Source organism: Dendrobium catenatum, unplaced genomic scaffold (genome assembly GCF_001605985.2).
Source record: "Dendrobium catenatum unplaced genomic scaffold, ASM160598v2 original_scaffold_61322, whole genome shotgun sequence".
NCBI classification, from domain to species: domain Eukaryota; kingdom Viridiplantae; phylum Streptophyta; class Magnoliopsida; order Asparagales; family Orchidaceae; genus Dendrobium; species Dendrobium catenatum.
This window is the reverse complement of record NW_021379772.1, coordinates 431,818-446,665: the sequence shown is the minus strand read 5'-3', so window position 1 is coordinate 446,665 and position 14,848 is coordinate 431,818. Positions and strand designations below refer to the sequence as shown.

At 33.0% G+C, this 14,848-nt stretch overlaps 1 protein-coding gene across 1 annotated transcript in view; it reads left to right on the top strand.

Annotated features, from left to right (window-relative positions):
* LOC110112918 (auxin response factor 15-like) overlaps positions 1–14,848 on the top strand; it is a 46,318-nt gene that overhangs the window by 9,277 nt on the left and 22,193 nt on the right. The window contains exons 7-8 of the mRNA XM_020845299.2: positions 1,736–1,855; positions 1,956–2,031. Of these exons, the coding sequence (XP_020700958.1) occupies positions 1,736–1,855; positions 1,956–2,031 (196 nt within the window). The remainder of the gene's footprint in view (positions 1–1,735; positions 1,856–1,955; positions 2,032–14,848) is intronic.

Below are 14,848 nucleotides of genomic sequence, written 5' to 3'. Positions count from 1 at the left end.
AAATTAGAAATATGCTACCATTTCTTCAGCGATTCTTTATTCGGCATGGAGGCTAATAATTCAAAATGCTATGAAAAAACTTAATCTGTAAGAGCCATTTCGATTAACTTAATATCTATAGACTATATAGTAAAGGAATGTAGAGAGAAAAAAACAAAAAACAAAAATATATGTGCCATGAGAACACTCCATTTTGAAATAATTTTTTTTTAATTTAAATTTTTTGAAAGAGAAGTACAGTATTTCAACGATGAATTTTATAACTAGAAATCCTTGGATGAGATGTTTTTCTCCTATTTGAAAAGTTTCAAAATGGAGCAAAAGACAAGTGGCTACTCAAGGTCTGGTCAAACTAATAAAGTTATTTCAAAATATTTTATAGAGGGTGCCATTGGAGTTTTAAAAGATTATTATTTTAGTTTTTCCAATTTATTCATTCCCTTTATTGATATATTTGTTTTTTGACACAGCAAATATGATATAAAATTCTCACATTTAAGAAGACTATATAGATTTGTAATATTTTGTATAGATTTATAAAGCTACTTTATATTTAAAAATTATATAAATTGTCATAACAATATATTATTCTTATGATTTTGTTGTATGGGCTATATGTGATTTACATGCAAGTAAAGGTTAACAATAAGAGTGACTTGAGTGCACCATTTAATGTTAATCCAGTAGGTCACTACATCAATAATGTCTTATCGTGTTTAGGTATATATTTTGTAAAACCCAATTCGTTTCTTTGGTACACTGATTTATTATTTAAATAGTCATATTGCTGATAGGTTATCTTTGAAAGACACGTTTCCTTTCATGAGCTTCATGGTTCTAATTGTGGTATCTGGTTCAAACATTGGGTGGGCCTTGATATGGGAAATTTGTATGATGTTGTTTAATGAAAATCCTAATGGCTTTTAGTTTTGTGTGGAATCTGATTGTGTTGATCAATCGGATTTCATTGCTATCTTGGATCTCAATTCCATCGGTTGAGCTCGTCGAGGGGTTGTAGGGCCCTGCTTGGGTTCATGTGCTTTGCATATGAATTTTTTTTTCTGTACAATCGTACAACTCTATATTGTCTGGTTTGAGGTAGATAGAGAGCGGAGTGCTATGTCTCTTCGGACTCTAGCGTTGCGATGCTCCAAAATTGATGCTGTGATATTGCAAGGTTGGCTGGACATCTTTTTTCTCATTTTTTATGAAGGGTTGCATCCCTTGGTAGTTTTAATGTGATTTTCTTTGTTTGTTATTGTGTGAGAATTGTGTAAGAGTGAAGAGAGACAATGAGAGAGAGTGAGAAGAGAGATCTGTATTATTTATTCCAAACTTTCACAGTGAATTTCTTGGTGGGTTTAGCTCTGTAGTTCTTTCCCGATTTTAGGTTTTTCCATGTTAAATGCTGGTGCTATTTCTTTTTGTTGCATTTTCTCTTTTTTGTTTGGGTTTGCTACGGGATTTTACTTCCCCAACAATGGCTTCAATATTCACCATTTATTCATTTGTTATTAGCAAATGAAAAATGCTATGAAACATCTCAAATTCACAGTGTCGTGCCTATAAACTTAATATTCATTAGTTATGCTGATTCAAACTGTTATATTTCATTTATATGGAATCTGTATGATGTTATTTAATGGAAGGTCTAATTTCTTGAGTATTAATCGTATTTTCTTTAGCTTTTAGTAAACAGAGTGCTTACAATGTGTTTATTTACTTGTTTCTTTAGGGTAAATCAATCAGAGTTCATTGTCCCATATTGGAAGTTCACTAAGAGCTGTGATTATTCTTTTTCGGTTGGGACCAGGTTTAAAATGCGTTTTGAAAGTGAAGATGCAGCGGAGAGAAGGTTACAAGCCTTTCGTCCATGTCCATTTTCCCATGTCTATTTGTCTGATTGGGAGGGGATTTGTCTTACATTTTTTCTTAATTTTCATTTTCTTCTTTAGGTTTTCGGGATTGATAACTGGAGTAGGTGACTTGGATCCCATTCGATGGCCTGGATCAAAATGGAGATGTTTTGTGGTATGCCTCAACATCTTACATCTTTTCTTGTGAACTTAATATATCATTTAATATTTGTTCATCATTTTATGATTATAACTTCTTATAGAGGTTATTATCCTCTTTGAATTTGTATGACTCATGAAGTGTTAGAGAAAAAATTGTTTTATATTTATCTGTAAGAAACTTTAATCGTTGTTTTGTTATGATGAAATTTACCATGAGTTCTCATTTCTCCTCCACTCTCTAATTCTATCATTATATATGTTTTCTCCAGTAACTAATGTAAAATTGCCTTATTTGTGATTCTCTTGAAACTTTCTTATAGTCCTTTCTGATTACGATGACTTTGTGAATGGTAGTTATGAAAATACTGGTGCTGGAGCTGTTTAAGTCAATTCTTATTGCTCATGTACGGTGAATTCATATAAGATGAAAGACATCTGCTTATTGGAGATGTGGTCTGACATTATTTGCATTTAAAAGCACCACTGAAATGGTTGTTTTTTATTCCCTCTCTCAGACAAAGCATTTTTTTTTTGTTCTTGTTTTGAGAGGTTTGATGGAGAAGTATAGGTAGAATAAGGAGGATCTACATATGATATTTATTGATTTAAAGAAAACATATGAAAAAGTTCCAAGAGAAGTGCTATGGAGAGTTTTAGAAAAGAAAGCAGTTAATAATGCTCATAGTCAAATCATTAAGGATATATATGTAGGATTTGATTTGTTGTTTGTGTTTGGACACAAGGAGGTTGGACCAAGTATTTTCCTATTTAAGTTGGATTTCATCAAGGATCAATTTTAAACTCATATCTTTTTGCTCTAGTCATGAATGATTTTACTAGTTGTTTATTGCCTTGTTGGAGGATGTACCATGGTGTATGTTTTTTACTGATGATATTCTTCTTGTTAATAAGACTAGAGAGGGACTTGAAGGTAAACTTGAATTATGGAGGTCAACCTTAGAGTCTAAAGGTTTTTTTTTTTTTTTTGATTATATCTAAAACTGAATACATGAAGTGTAATTTTAATAGTAATAGATCTAATGTGTGTGTGGGGGGGGGGATTGTGACTTTGGGCGATTAAATTATTAATAAGAGTACACGTTTTAGATATCTCGGGTTTATTGTTCAGAGTGATGCTGAACTAGATGGGGAATTATTAGTAAAATTCAAGTTGGATGGTTGAAGTAGAGGAATGCATCGGGCCTATTGTGTGATAGAAAAGTACCCCTCAAACTTAAGGGAAAATTCTAGAAGATCGTGGTGGGACCTGTAATACTTTATGATGTAGAGTTTTGGCCATTAAAAGAGAAGCATAGAATTAAGTTAAGTGTTGCAAAGATGAGGATGCTCAAGTGGATGAGTGGCTTTACTCCTAGAGATAGGATGTGAAACGAACATATACGTGAAAAGGTTGGAGTAGCTCTAGTGGCCGATAATGTTAGAGATAGTCACTTTAGATGGTATGGACACATAGAACGTCGGCCTTCTGTTGATTCAGTTAGGAGAGTACATGTATTAGATATGGACTATTTTAAGAGAGGTAGAGATAGACCTAAAAATACTTGGTTAGAAAATATTAGAAATGACCTTTCTTTATTAGATTTAAATGAGAATTTGACTCTTAATAGGATGCAATGAAAAAAAAAAAGATTCATGTAGTTGACCCCACATAGTGGGATAAAGGCTTGATGTTGTTGTTGTTCTTGTGTTGAGAAAGGTTGCAACATTTAGATTGATGGCAAAAGATCTGTGAAACTTATGTTTTATTTTGTGCATCATAAATACATGTCACCTTGAGATTTGAAAATTTACAGAGATTAGATTTTTTTCCCCGTGTTTGCTATAACTTCATAAATATGCAGGTCATGATGTTGGAAACCTTGCAACCTACATTTGATGATTGTTGCATCTTGCTTGAGGATCCTTATAAATGCGAAATTTTCTTTATCCCCGAGTATGATATATAGTAGATGTCCCTTAACTTTTATCTCCTATTTTACTGACCTTTCCATATAAGTTTAATAATTTATTTTAAAACAGTTGAGATATGTTACAGCTGTTTTGCCGATGATTTTATGTGGATTCAATATCGCATGATGCGGTTGATTTATATACTTTACGATGGTCTTCTCAATGTGAAGTCTAATACTTGGTTGTTCGATTGTAAATACCTAAATATGCTTTATTTTATATGCATTGCAGCGAAGTCAGAGGCGTGGTTCCCCTACACTTGTTGCATTCATTTTGTATTGTATATTATTTTTGAATTATCTAGTTTTCATATTCTCTCATAGGATTTATTTTTATGAAATGTTTTACTAGATATTAAATCATTTAATAGACATTTTTTATAATATATGTGTCATATTAAAGTGATATTTATCTGCAAGTGTTGAATGTCATTTGATTAATTACAAGGCAATAAATTTGTCATCTACTAAGTTATATCTGTCAGCATATGATGTTTATTAGGAAATCATTCTATTAAGAGAATGTAAAATTTTGAAAAACTATGCATTTTTTCACTCATTCTATTTATTTTCTCTTTTTTGTTTTCTATTGCATTCATCTTATATGCCTATAATGTAAATTCAAATTTTGAATTTCAAAAAAAAAAAAAAAAATTTATATGCCTATAATGAGGCAATATTGCTCAGTGAATGAGATGATCCATTGATTTACTCATATCATGGCATCAGAGCTTGGGTGATCTTAGCCATCTGCCACTTTCCCCTTCTCTGTTGTTAGGTCATCACAGTGCTACTTTCACTTTTGTGACTATTCCCTTACACCAACCAGACCAGGCCTTCATCGCATTTTAATTCATTTGCATGTAAACATTTAGGTACTTGAACTTGGCCCTTTGCCTGCATCTGGTTTTGTGCTTGGTCCTTTGTCAGACTCACTCATACACCATTCCTTGATATTTATGCACAAAAAAACCAACTCGCACTTGTGCACTCTTTCTTGATTGCACTTATAGCTGCATGTGCTAAACTTTCTTTTATTTTGGTTCGCTTTACTTGGCTCGCCTAATCTAGCTAATTTCTCATATGCTCACATCACTCCCTTGACCTTAAAATGATTTTGCTTTCTTCCCTTCCTTATCCTAAGACACTATATGAAATGCACCTGTAAAACACAACACGATTCTATCATACCTGTAGCAAATGTTCTCCTTATTTGTACTATTACACTCTTGGATGATGACACCATTCAGCTTATTTACATTCTCTCAGTACGTACACTTGATCAACACTACACTCTACATTTGTGGGTTATAATGAATTCTACACAAGTGCACATGTCGTGCCAAGTAATATATGATGAGTTGGTTATCATTCCCATGAGGGTTAGAATGATATCTTAAATCACTTTGTTACTACTGATTGCTAACTTTATCTTACTATAATAATTAAAGAATTGTGTTGATGGAAGTAAATAATTAAAATTTGTAAAGATGAAATTCTATATTTAAATATTTTGAACTTATGATAGATAAGAACTCATGTATACAAGGATTGATCTTCTATTTAAATTAGAGCATGTGTAATTCCTTGTTTCTGTCAAGTTCGTCAGAATTTCTATCAAAGATTTTATTCGCTACAGTTATACTATCTCCTTAAAGATTCTAATGTTCTATCCAACATATGTCTATACTTGGAAGAACACCGTTTAAATTCCCCTAATTATTCCACTACATTGTCGAGGATCTGGATCACAGTATATTTTAATTATATCAAACCTTACACACTAATTAAATGAAGATTAATCGAACTAGAAACCACATGTTAAAATTGAAAAGCACTGATATCTACTCTATATAAACACGTAGTTTTAACATATCTAAAGTCTAGCAAATTTTTTAGCCTGTCATTGAAATTAATATAAACACAACAAACTTCATTGCAATAATAAAAGCAAATATAAGATAGAAGTTAAAAGAATAAATAGAACTGGTGTTTCTTGCAATAAAAGATACAAATTCTTTTTGCCGTTTGATCCTTCTCCTATTTGCTCTCATACCCTCTCACTCTCTACCGGACTCTCCTTAAGGCTGATTACTGATGATAAAGTAACCAGTCCCGTTAAATAATTCGTCCATGCTATTTATATTAAAATTAAATAACTCACTCTAGCACTGCGGCGCTGCTAAAATGAACTAACATTGCGGTGTTGATGAAATACTCTGCTGCGGTGCTATGACTGAATTGATGTGTCGTTTCACTAGAGTAATTGAATTAACTGCTCCTTTACATCATTAATGTGATCTGGCATTGCGGTACTACAATGGCGCTGCTACGCTGAGTACTTAACATTGCGGTGCTGTTTTATCTATTTTTGAGGTCAAAATTTGGCCTTGAATGCTGCAGCGCTCCCTATTTTTCTTTTTTCATCATTTTCATAGAAATTTCCTAGACAAATACATACAACAACAACATCAAGCCTTTATCCCACTACTTGGGGTCGGCTACATGAATCCTTTTTCTCCATTGTGTCCTATTAAAAGTCAAATTCTCGTTTAAATCTAATAAAGAAAGGTCATTCCTAATATTTTCTAACCAAGTTTTTTTAGGTTTGCCTCTACCTTTCTTAACATAAGTCAAATCTAATACCTCTAATCTCCTAACCGGGTCATCAGAAGGTCGCCGTTTTATGTGACCAAACCATCTAAGGCGATTCTCTCTAATCTTATCTTCTACTGGAGCTACTCCAACCTTTTCATGTATATGCTCATTTCGTATCCTATCTCTAAGGGAGAAGCCACTCATCCACCTGAGCATCCTCATCTCTGTCACACTCGACTTAATGTTATGCTTCTCTTTTAATGGCCAAAACTCGGCACCATAAAGCATTGCAGGCCTCACCACCATCTTATAGAATTTTCCCTTGAGTTTGAGGGGTACTTTTCTATCATACAACAAGCCCGATACATTCCTCCACTTCAACCATCCAACTTGAATTCTGCTGATAATATCCCGATCTATTTCACCATCACTCTGAGCAATAGATCCAAGATATCTAAAACGTGTACTCTTATTAATGACTTGATCTCCCAAAGTCACAATCCCCTCACTAGGTCTATTACTACTAAAATTACACTCCATATATTTCGTTTTAGATCTACTCAAACGAAACCCTTCAGACTCTAAGGTTGACCTCCATAATTCAAGTTTACCTTCAACTCCCTCTCTAGTTTTATCAACAATAAGAATATCATCAGCAAAAAGCATACACCAAGGTATATCCTCTTGCAAATGTCTAGTGAGAACATCCATGTCTAGTGAGAACATCCTACACAAAAACATAAAATGAGACAATTTTAAAACAACAGAGGATAACTTAATTCATAACAAATTTTATATTAACAAAATCTTCTCAACTTAAATTATTATTTGTTTTCAAGAAATCCTCATGCACTTGATTACAGAGTTATCTTATTTTGTTTTGATGTTGATTTTTGAAAATTTAAAGTTATGGAAATATTAACTTAAAGGATTAAATTATAGCATTCAATGATTAATAATTCCATTAATACACCTTATAACAAACCAACATTTCATCTCTGCTAATATTCCTTTTGAATCTAACTCCTAAATATGATGTGTAAATTTTGATTAGCTTTCCTAGGATTAATGATTTTGGGTTTAGGTGACCTTCATATTTATTTAAGCTTCCAGTCATACTATAACCTTTTTTATGAATCATAATTCCTAACATTCCATGTAGGTTAATTTTTTCTTAGATCCTTTTGGTGGACTTAGACTTTCAGGTACTAATTTTTTATGTCAGTACTTAGCTTTTTTACTTTATTTTCTATTTTCTTTTCACTTTTTTCTTTCTTTTTTTTTTTTCTCTTTTTCTTTTCATATTTTTTGCTAGATCTAAGTCTATGATGCACCGACACTTCTCCTCAAAGAGGCGTGCAGTGTCCGACACTGTGTCCGACACGACACTCGTCCGACACTCCTCCGACACGTGTCGGACACACCGAAAACGTGTCCGATTAAAAAAATATTAAAAACAAATTGGACACGCGTGTCCGACACGCATATCTTAAATATTTTATATTTTTTAAAAAATATAATTTCTTATTTTGACGAGATTTAAACTAAATTTATTATTTTCTATCCACAACACCAAATCAGCATCTGCATTTAATACCCTTCATCAAATTTTTCTCATTTTTATTTTTCTTTGGCAGTGAAGGTATTTTCATTTCCTCTCTTTTTGCACAATTACAAATTTTTTTCTTGTTGAACCAGAGTTGAAAGCAGTTATATTCAATGATGATGATATTAAATGCCAAAAACAAACCTCTAAAGCTAATCCTAGTAGTTGAAGCTTGAATGCTTAACGTTATAGTAAGTGATTATTTGTTTATATTTTTGTGATTTTACTAGACATTTTGTACTAAATATTTTATATTATAAGCTAGAAAAGTTATCATGTCATTCATTTATTATTGTTTGTCATTTTTAATATGATATTACATTAATATATATACACTATATAAAAAAATGTATTGCCGTGTCCGCGCCGTACCCGTGTCCTATATTTTCAAAAAAAGCCGTGTCCTGTGTCCGTGTCGTGTCGTGTCCGTGTCACCGTGTCCGTGTCTGTGCATCATAGATCTAAGTAATCATTTTTTCAGGTTCATCAAAGGTTTTATAATTCCATAAGTACATGCTTATACCAAGCCCGCAATTAATCTAAATAATTTATTCTAACTAAGCCTTTAATCAATTAATCGTTAAGTATTGTTTAGAATTCATTTTCATTAGGAATTAATAGTTTTGAATGAAATATAATCTTAGATTTAATAATACAAATAATCTCTTATAGTTTATGGCTTTTTAATTTCTTGTTAGATAACATGATAAACTCCATCACCTTGATACTCCTCCAAATGATATTTGCACCCTCAAATTATCAAGATGGTAAGCTTCTGGTTATATTCTTACTTGGCTCGTCAACAAACTTTAATCATCCTTTACTTCAACCACCATGATTTAAGAGAGTGTTATGATGATGTGGTTTTATTTTGGTTCCACCTACCTTCAAAATAGTGATATGACCAAGATTTATGTACTTTATTATGTTATTTGTTTCACTTTACAAAATGACCAAAATGAGGTTAATTGTTTGACACATTCAAGATTGTTAATGTCTATTTAAATAGACAATGGTTTTTTTTTTTCATAGATTAAACTGTCAATACAAATAATTTATTAAAAATAATTTTCTTTTCTTAATATTAAGTATCACAGAATAATTTTCTCAACTAGGGCACGATCTTTTCTTTTCAAGAGACTAATTATTCACCACAAGCAATCAACATTCGATACATATGCAAGTAATTTTCACAAAAGGCTACAGTAAGTAAAAGTGTTCACCTTCGTATGCATGATGCATCTCATTATCAATTCAAGCCCGTGGGATGAGAAGATGACCAACTGATGTGGCATTGTGTGAAACCAGCTCGAATCATCTCAATTATAGTTGAAACCACTTGAACATTGCCTTTTTGCAAAAAAGTTGCATCGATGCTTTCAGAGTGTTGAAATTATCAAAGGAATACTCTCCAAGCTCGATTCGTTCTAACAATGAAAAAAACAGTGGTCTATGGATGCTATGTAGCAAAAAATCATCCAAATATCATTTGTTCATTAAATGCATTATGCTATTACATTCGAGATGTCGAAATAATTAAGAAAGAACCCTTGTGAATAAAAGCGTGAATAACAGTGGCATTATAACATGAATAGCCAATCTTATTAAAAGTGTGAACAGTGGCATTATAACATGACTTGGAAGAAATTAAAGATACGAGCACTTTAGAATCAATTTCTATCCATATATTAAAAATATTTTTAGAAATACACAATTTAAGATCCATATATAATGCATTCAACTCAACAAAAAGAACATTGCATTTAGGTAGAGGAGAAATATAGGCATATAACAATGCAATGAATGCATCACGGTAATCTCTTATTAAGAAACCAAAACCACATTCTTTAGGAGTAACAAAACCATCAATTTTAAGTTTAAACAGATCCTTAGAAGGTTAAATCCAATAAAAAATTTTAAAGGAATTATAGTTTCATTCTCAAGCTTAATGTGAAAGAATAAAGACTATGAAGCATTACCTCTGAAGTGTTTTTGGTTAAACAAATTAGCACTGAATAGTTGATGAATTTTGTTCTTAAGATAAACAATAACTCTATCAAAATTCATTATTATATCTTTGTGTTTATTATTATTCCTCTCAGACCATAAAAGCTAGATGACAATCATAGGAATAACAATTAGGATATGACCTTTAGGTCTATTAGCAAACAAATCAGATAAATAAGATATGCAATTATTATGATTTTCCCTAAGTCTCAAATCAAGAGCATCCTCCAACACAGACCAAACTCCAGAGGTAATAGGTCCATTCAAAAAAACATGTTTTATAGTTTCAATGTGTAAACAACATTGATATTTGGAAGTACTGCAAATGCCCTTGTCTTTTAACATATTATCTATAGGAACAAAACTTTTAATAATCCTCCATATAAAGAAAAAATGTTAATAGAAGTGGTAGAATTTCAAATTTTATTAAAAACTCTGTTATAATCAAGTTTTGTTCTGAAGCAATTCCAAGTTCCTTTTAAACTAAATTCACTATCAATTGAAAATTTGTAAATAGACTAATCGTTTAGTTCAGATTTTATAGGAATATTACATATGATGTTGGCAATCTTTTGGAGAACTTGGTTTAAAAATCACCTCCCTTAATGAAATTAGAAACATTAGGGTAAAAATATATTGAGTATTAAAATAGGTGTCACCTATACCAATTCAATCATCCTGCTAGAAAAAAGAGGATTCATTCCCAATATCCCACTGAAAAAATATTTCGCCCTGCCATTTAATATTACAGTCTATTCCATCCAGTTGACTAAAATTTCTTGAAATTGCAGAGAATCAGGTTCTTGTCTTTATAGTATTTGGATTTATAAAATTAGCTCACAAGGAATTATTAGTTTTGAATTTCTTCCAAGATTTATAGGAAAAACTTTTAACTATATCAAGAATAGACTTGCAACCCAAATCACCCTCTTTAAAAAGGAACAATACAAGAAATCCAAGACCAATGAATCTTTTTGTTCTTAGGAGTAGAACCCCAAACAAATCTTATTGATGAATTTTTTAAATCTAGAATAAACTTCTAGAGTAGGATTATAGATTGTAACAAGTAAATAGGCATGGAGCATTAAACACTTTTAATCTGAATAAGCCTCGCTCCCATAGATAAGAATTTAAATTCTCAAGCAGATAATTTTTGTAAGAATACTAACAAAAATTTTGTCCAAAATGAAGGAACTTTTATGGCCTTTTTGAAGAGTGGTTCCATTGATAATAATGAGGATTTTTGAAACCAGTTATGAAGGTTATGCTACTTATTTTCTCCATAGACATACCCTTCCCCACAATAAAGGTGGTCTTATTATTACTAAAATTACTACTGCTTTCATTTTCAAAAGAATTAAGAAGATTATTAATTCTCTTGACATTATTTTTATAACCATTACAAGACAAAATAATATCATAGCAAAAAAGAGATGAGAAATATTTAAGCCACCAATGTTCTTAAAGGCCTACCTTTTAAAATTAGAAAAATTATGCTATAAATTTCTAGATAAGTACTCAGTAGTGATAATATAAAGAGCAGCAGATAAATGATCCACTGTCTAATACTTTGGCCAGATTTGAAAACAATCTTGAGTCTTATCATTAATAAGAATAGAAAACTAAACATTGTAAACAATGCTTTTAATCAGAGTTGTGATATTATCATCAAAGTTAAAGAAATTGAATTATGTTAAAAATAAAAGACTAATTAATATTATCATAAGCTTTTTTAACATCCAACTTAAAAATTAGGTTGTGACTAAGAATTTTTTTGTGAATATCTTGAATTAATTCTTGGACAAACAAAACATTGTCAATAATATTTCTAACTTTCAGAAAACCATTCTAGTTGAAAGAAATAATTCTGAGGAGAATAGGAGCCAATCTAGAAGCTAAAAGGTTAGAACTGATCTTATTAAAAGTAGTACAAAGCCTGATAGGTTTAAAATCATTCAAACTTTCCGTGTTATCACATTAGGTATAAGAGCTATAGAAGCGCTTGCAAAAAACTTAGGAATACCAAAGCCATTAAAAAACACCAAAATTGTTTTACATAAATCCTTTTTAATAATAGGCCATCAATACAAGGAAGTAGTAAAACCATTAGGACCATCAACCAAATTCTTATTCATGTCCATAAGAATGTTATAGACTTCAAGTTCATCAGCAGCCTTAGAGAAGTTCAAGTTATCCTCACTAGAAATGAGAGAACGAATAAAATGGGCATTATAAATTGTCCCAACTCACTTAGACTCAACAAGTAAAGATTTAAAGTGGGAGATAGCCGAAGCAGAAATAACTTATTCAGAAGATTGATTATGACAATAAACGTTTGGGGTCATCACCACTTTTCTATCCTGTTTTTATCATATCATTAAACTATCAAGCCTATTATCAATTTACCCTTATTGTTCGGAGGCAAGAAAGGGGCTTGTGGTTGGGGATAACATATTGTTGGTGGTTATGACCATAAAAATCTCTTTTCCTTGTATCTGTATTACAATTGTCTTAATTATTTTTCTGGAAAAGCGGTTATCCTTTAATTTCCCATATGCGTCTACATGTAACTAGGGATATGTCTTACGGTTGCACAGTTAAAGGCCCACATGAATGCTTGCCTTTACTCAATTTAGGACAAAACAAAGGCAATGAAGTGTATGTCTCTTGCTTTTTCACCTCAGTGGTGGCGAGGCGTGCTTCAAGGCACTCTTCAATATAATTTTAGCACAATTTTGTAAAAACATAAGTCTATAAAATTAGGTTTTAAGTAAATTTAAAATATTAATTTATAAAGTTAATGTATATAATCAAAATTATTTATATAACTAAGCTAAACCAACCATAAAAAGAAACACACGATTTCAAACTTATAACATTATGCAGTAGGACCCCTCCTTATGCCCACACTTGATCTTGCTGTGTTGTCATTCTTGTTATTGCTTCTCCAATGCAACTCCTCTTGTTGTTGGAAGCCTATTTCCTTATTTTAGTATGAGGAAGGAGAGAAAGCAATCAATTACAAAGATAATTCTAAGAAGGACTGATGGAGATATCAGCAGCGATTTCGACACATGTACCTGCAGGAGATGCTGGGGATCGACGACCACGTTTATGACCTGTATTTTTATCATTTTATGTAGTAGTTTATTTTTATTTATGATTTTCTGTTTTTACCCTTATGGGTATTTGGGTAGCTATTGTAGCCCAAGGGGCATTTTCGTACTTTACTTTCTTTGTCATTTTGAGGCCTATTTATATGGCCCCTTTTTCATGTAATGGGAGCTTTTGATGAATGAAAATTATTTCCATTGTCTCTCTTTGTGAGTGCAACCTCCACGATCTCTTAGTGAGTTCGTAGGAGAAGCTAAATCTCTGTGTGAGTTATAGGTTTTTTTTTTCTCGTTATACTTTTTTCCTTTATTTCTCTTGGTCGATTCATCGTTGTGGAGATTCGGATTGAAGCACTTGGGGGAAATTGGAATTCACTCCTTGAATCCCTATATTTTCCATACTTCTTCCTCCCCTTGCTCTTGCCGCCGCCTCCTTCAAAAAAGAAAAAAAATCCCATGCTGCCGGCCTCTTGGCATCCACCTCCCGCTGGCCCGCCACCTCACCCGTGATTCTCCCCCTTGACCCACTCAGGCCGCCGACCACCAAGCCAAGCCACCGCCTCCCACCAGTCAGCCTCCACCGCGACTGCCCCCTGCCCCCACTTCTCTACCCGCCGGCCCTTCCTCTTGGAATTTGAATTTGAAAATTCAAATTCTCCAGGAAGCGTTAATTGCTTGCCCATAATTCCAATCCTGAAATTATGCCATTACCTTAATTGGATTTCAATTCATATTTGAAATTCAATTCGCTGCATAATTGTTTGATCACAAATTAGGAAGCTTTGTCCTTTGTGTTAAAATCTGAATTTATTCCAGATTTTATTCAAATCCCTGAATCAAGTAAGCGGGCCCCACTTGCTTATAATTTCCAGCCTTTAATTTTTCATATGGCCGACCATGCATAGAACCCCAAATTCCCTCACCTGCTATTAATTACTATCCTATTAATTCCCTATTTTCTCTTGAAATCACTGCTCCCTCATGGAATTAATGTAACATCTCAATTAATTTCCCTCTGCCTAAGGGAATTCAACTTGAGATTGAATGTTGGTCTTTCACGCCCCACCTAATTCAGCCATCCACTCTTCCCCTCCTCCTTTGGAAATCAATTTGGTTTTCAAATGATACTCCCACACGTCTCCTCACTAAATACACTTCCCCCCATTCAACCCTTAGCCGTTACACACCTTGCTGCTCCCGTCCCAAGTCTCCCCTCACGGTTTTCCTCCTTTCCCCCTAAAATCTGCTGTGTGCTCAAGCATTCCAGCCAAGGCAGCCTGCTGTCCTGCACCATTGGGGATCTAGAATTGCTGTCCAAACACTTCCAGCACCCTATAGCAGCTGTCCAAAGAGATTTGAAACATGTTTTCTTGCTGTCCAGCCTGCTAGAAGGTCTCCAAACACCGTCCAGACATGCCAGGCCACCGAATACACCTTCAAGAAAGCACTGGCAAGAATTCCATACTCCGGCCACCTATCCAAGAACGACGATCCAAGGCTCCTTCTTCCTCGGAGTGACCTCGATTCTAAGGTGCA